The 5,724-nt window shown below is 28.4% G+C and overlaps 1 protein-coding gene across 1 annotated transcript in view; it reads right to left on the minus strand.

Moving 5' to 3' along the window:
* Positions 1-3,515: 3,515 nt before the first annotated feature.
* LOC106679165 (another transcription unit protein) overlaps positions 3,516-5,724 on the minus strand; it is a 28,405-nt gene continuing 26,196 nt past the window's right edge. The window contains exon 10 of the mRNA XM_014418147.3: positions 3,516-3,987. Coding sequence (XP_014273633.1) covers positions 3,827-3,987 — 161 coding nt within the window. The 3' untranslated portion in view covers positions 3,516-3,826. The remainder of the gene's footprint in view (positions 3,988-5,724) is intronic.

Here is a 5,724-nt window from a genome sequence, read left to right on the forward strand (position 1 = left end):
CTTTATATTATTTTTTTTTTTTTTTAATCTATACATTAGTTTGGTTTTTGTAAAATGTATTTATTTATTTGTTTTCTGTAAACTGAGCCACTGCTGTGATTATTATTTCTTTGGTTTATTTCACATTGCTGTCTAATGATGAACATGTTTAACGGATCAAACAAGGGTAGCGGGTCACTGGAGAAGATCTTGAAGAGTGAATAAGGGAGAGTAAATTTGTCAATTAAATGAATTAAAATTTTAAAATGGAATGATATAGTGAAATGTAAAAAACATAAAAAAAAAAAGAAAATAAATTAAAATATTGTTATTTAGTGTGTAGACTAGTATTGATTGTAAAAGGAAACTGTAGGGGAGAAAAAATAAATTGTTTTCTGTCTTTTTTATTATATCAAGTAAATATATGTAATGTATATATGTCCAATCATGGATTGATTTGGGATGTATTTGGGCAGCATGGCTTAATAAAGTATTTCTCCCTATATGATATATATTTACAATACATATCAATATATTGACATTTGAAAACTCAAATAACAATACACAGAAAAATGAATATATATATACCTCAATAATATACTTCTTCCTTATGAAACTATATAATAGTAGGTTTAACTTATTTTTAAGATATTTTTATTATTTTGATCTAATACAATATTTAATTTCTATATGTGTACTGGATTCATTTTATTTTATTATTATTATTACTTTTAGTTCTTGTTTTTAATTAATTAGTTGTTTTTTCTCCACCCCCATCCTTTAATTGAATAATTTTGTTTATTCTAGATAAATGTTTTATTTTTGGTTAAACATGATTTTCATATATATTTAATTATTACAAAGCAAAATCCTACGTAAAATCCTTGATGCTCCTTATTATGTCACAAATAAACTCATTCACAAAGACCTTAACATCCCATTCATTGCAGATTTGATCCAAAACAGATATGCGTCTTTTTATTCCAAACTCCTTAACCATCCTAACCCATTAATTCTTAATCTTTCATCCTTAACAATCCCTGATAATCCTCCGAGGCGTCTGAAAAGAAGATGGCCATGGGACCTTCTAATTTAAATTAATGTTTGAGTACCACCAATGGGTGGTTCCTTCCCAAGATTTTCAAGTGTATATGAAACATACTACATATTTACCTATTGTATTATTTTGTACAGTTGTAAATTACATTAAATAAATAATTAAAAAAAAAAAATTATTACAAAAATAGATATCTGTATATATTGTGGTAGCTTATTGTTTAAATGCATTAACCAAGTTTTATTTTTTACATTCAGTTTTTTAATTATGTACATACATATTTACTTTTCTATATTTATTTATTTTTTCATATCTTATAGTTGAGAATTATTTTTTTATATAGTACAAATAGCTACTTTTTTATAGTGTTTTTCTTGTTATAAAAATATTTGATTTTTTGTATTTTATTTATCTATTTTTTGTTCTTTTATCACTTTAATATTGTTAATATAATAATAACATGTTTAAATGTTAACTCCACTTTACATAGCATGCATTATGAAGCATGAACAATAATTCTTATGTGATTCTTTATTTTTATCATTTTATTTATATAAACTTTTTGTATCTCTCTCTAAACTGTATTTAATCTGTATGTAATATCTTATATTTGTGCTTTTTTTTTTTGTTATATAATTTCTTCCACCTATTATGTATATTATCATTTAATATTTGCCTATTTTTAATATTTTCTTTAACTTTATAATTTCAGGTCTTCATCAGGGCCAAGAACAAAAACCACCATAATGATTAAATGGAATTACAGGAAAAAAAGAAGTAGTAGTCGTAGTTTCAATATTACATTATCTGTCATCTTCTTCTATTTCTTTTTTTTTCTTTCTGTAATTCCTCTTTTAATTAATTATGGCTGTTACCTTGTTTTTGTTATTAGCCCGATGAAGGCTTGAAATTCTGGCCAAAACATTGGGACTAATAAATAAGTTTTTACTTATTTGTGTTCTTTACGAACCGTACCACAATCATCTTCTTAGTACAAGGAAGGAAAAAAGGCAGTTATCTCGCCCCAATTTTTTATTACTTTAACGAAAACCATGTATAATTACTAATAAGAACTGATGAGACTGCCAAGTATAGGTAAGGAGAATAAAAAATGGCGGCTGTTACAAAACCTTAAAAAAATATTAATTTTTCATTCGGTGCTCTATATCTTAAAAACTACCAACAACTAGAAAATCTAAAAGGACATTATTTAAAGAAGAGTAAATTTGCTGAAATATTAGCCATAATAGAGCTATTTACGTCGAATAGTTCTCGAGATATAGCCTTTTAAAAAGCAAAATTTCATAAAAATATACTGAGATATCAGTAGTTAGTTAATTTATTTTGAGAAATCTATATCTCAGGAGCTATGAGACATACAGACGTCTATTAGCACTCAAATTAAATCTAGTTTAATGTACTATAAAGTAGTTTATGACCTTTACCCTCATAGAAATAGTAGTTTTCATGATGTTTCCTATAAGAAATTGATTTATAGTTGTTCAGACAATAATTTTTGTTTATGAAAAACTTTATTTCAGAAACCATTGGACTTACAGATGTCTGCCAGCGCTCAAATTAAAGCTAGTTAAATTTACTATAAAATACTTAATAATATTCATCTTTATGGGAGTTTTTATGATATTTGACAAAATAAACTCACAAAAAGTTAATTTCTAGTTGTTCGTATAAAATGTTGAATTTTTGAAAAAATATATCTCTAGACCCATAAGATGCACATATGTCTGCCAACACTCAAAATAAAGGAAATTTAACTTACTATAAAGTAGTTTATGGCACTTATCTTCTTAGGAGTAGTAGTTTTTAGGATATTCAGATATAAATATAAATTTGGCAAATGAAAATTTGTCCGAGGAACTATAAATCAATTTATTTTAGCAAATTTCATGAAAACTACTACTCCTACAAAAATAAATGTCATGAATTACTTTATAGTTAATTAAACTAGCTTTAATTTGAGTGCTAATAGACATCTGTACGTCACATAGTTCCTGAGATATAGATTTCTCAAAATAAGTAAACTAACTACTCATATTTCAGTATGTTCCATACAACATTTTTTGAAATGTTCCTTTTTAAAAAGCTATATCTCGAGAACTATTGAACATAAATAGCTCTATTAGGGCTTACATTTTACAAAATTTACTCTACTTTAAATGATGTTCTCATAAATTTTCTATTGTTGTTGGTAGTAATAAAGATATAGAGCTCCGAATAAAAAAATAATTATTTTTAACATTTTGAAACAGACACCATTTTTTATTCTCTTACCTATACTTGGCAGACTCATCAATTTCGACTATTAATTATACATAGTTTTCAATTAATTGAAATAACTGCCTTTTTTCTCCTCTTGGACTCTTATACTATCTCTTCATATCTACAATCCACAACCAACTATCTACCCATCATTACCAAAACATAAACAAATAAAGGGGAGTAATAAAAACGAAATATAACAAATATAATAATTATATTTAAAGCAATTATAAAAATAAGTTCAACAATTGATACTGTCATACGTTGAAAAAATTAAAACAAGACATTTTAATAAATAAAATCCATGTAATTAATAGAAGTATATACACATCAAACTGAAGATATACACAATTACATGAACAATTCAATTAAAAATTTGTCTAAAATAATAAGTAACGATGAATACACAATGATATCCATGTGGAATCCAAATATAAAACGTAATCGGTTTATTTAAACAAATGAACATATCCTAATTAAACTAAAATTAATGATAAATAAATCTGTCATTTATGATAAGTCTGAAGCATCGCTTCCATGCTCCGACCCAGCTTCTCCATCTTCGTCATCAGAATCTTTCAATGCTTTCATTTTGTCTATTCTCCTCGGCCTTCTAGCTTCCATGTCAGAGCCTTCGTCATCCGATGAATAAATGTTCTGCTTTCTTTCAGCTGAAAAAAATATTAAGTTTCAAATGTTAAAAAAATAATTATACAGTGTAATCTGTATAACTGGGATCTCGAGAGACCTAGGATTTTTTATCACTTAGGGAGGCTTTTTGTTTATCCAGTTTTCCGAATGGGGAGATTTAAAATGACATTTGTCTTATTAATATAGGTCGAAATGTATGTTTTTTACATTTATAGAGGTGACAATTTTAATAAAAAATGCATATTTTATTTTATATATAATTTCTTGAGACTGTTATTATTGATTAAATTAAATAATGTGTATCCAAGTCTCAAAATTCTTTTTATTATTTTTTTAAAAGTTCAACTTTTCGGTCTATTCGGCCATCCTCAAGTACAATCTTAAATGTAAATTTACAACTCACATCCAATAATTTAAAATCTTTTTGCAGGCTATTCTGCCTAGGTCATTAATTTCAAAATCAGTCAAATCATCCAATTTTGTTACTATTCCATTAAACTTTAAAACTTTTAATTACAGATTAAATTAATAAAACTAAAATTATACAAGAGAATAAGATAACATGAATAAAATTGAACTAAAAAGTGTGGCTAAAAGGGATGTAAAAATGTTCTTTTATTTCATGTTATCTTATTCTCGTTTTCTGCCACACTATCTTCGTTGCTTGTATTTTGTTTTTTAGCCCTGAAGAAGCCCTGCAAAGCAGGACAAAACGTTGGCTCACAATAAATAGTTTATTTGCTATTCAAGTTATTTTTAACGCACCTGAACCATCTTCCTTTTATTAATTTTACTGGGTCAATCAACGATCATCTGATAATTATAATAAATGCTTCTATTTATAGGTTAATTGACTATATTGTATTAATTTTCTTTAAGGGAAAGTTCCATGAGGGCTTCGGAGAAAGAGACTTGAATGTGAGAGGCATCTAGTTCCACGAGCTCAGCGGTGGGTGGAATGGAAGAAGGAAATGAAGGATATTGAGCCATCAGATTTAGAAGAGGTTGTAGATGCAATCCAGAAAATGAGGAACCATAAGGTACCAGGCGAGGATGGATTGCCGGCAGAATTGTTTAAATATGGTGGAGAGGAACTGCAAAGGACAATTTATGACTTGATTCTCGAGATATTGGTTAAAGAGAAGATGCCTCAGCAATGGAGCAGTGCTTTGATATACCGTCTTCATATAAAGGAGAACAATTGGAATGTTCTAATTACAGAGGAATATCGCTGCCCCTGGGCTAAAAAGTATTCTCCAATACTCTACCAAAGGCTGACCCCACATGAGGAACGAGAAATCGGGCAGTACCAGACTGGCTTTAGGAGAGAGAAATCTACAGTGGACCAAATTCATACCCTCAGACTAATCATGGAAAGGCCCCATGAACATAAGATTCCTACCCACCACTTGTTATTGGATTTCAGGAACACCTATGACAGTATCAAGCACCCTATGTTATACGAGACACTCAGAGAAATTAAGGTTCCTTCAAAGCTTATACGCCTTATAAAACTGGGAATGAGAGATGTTAGGTGCTGGATCTGCTTACAGTCCAAACACTCTTCTGAATTTGGCTCAAATAAAGGACTAAGGACTGATAGATAGATAATTGTAATAACTAATAAAGCACAGCTATAATTATATATAATTATCTTTTCCATGCTGAAATGTTACAACCTCCTGATTGACTTTGGCTTGCCCCCCCCCCCCAGTTTTGATCCTGCGGACACCCTTGCATAAATATTTATTACTTTT

The sequence above is a fragment of the Halyomorpha halys genome, unplaced genomic scaffold (genome assembly GCF_000696795.3).
Source record: "Halyomorpha halys isolate HHAL.00 unplaced genomic scaffold, Hhal_1.1 Scaffold180.1, whole genome shotgun sequence".
Classification (NCBI taxonomy): domain Eukaryota; kingdom Metazoa; phylum Arthropoda; class Insecta; order Hemiptera; family Pentatomidae; genus Halyomorpha; species Halyomorpha halys.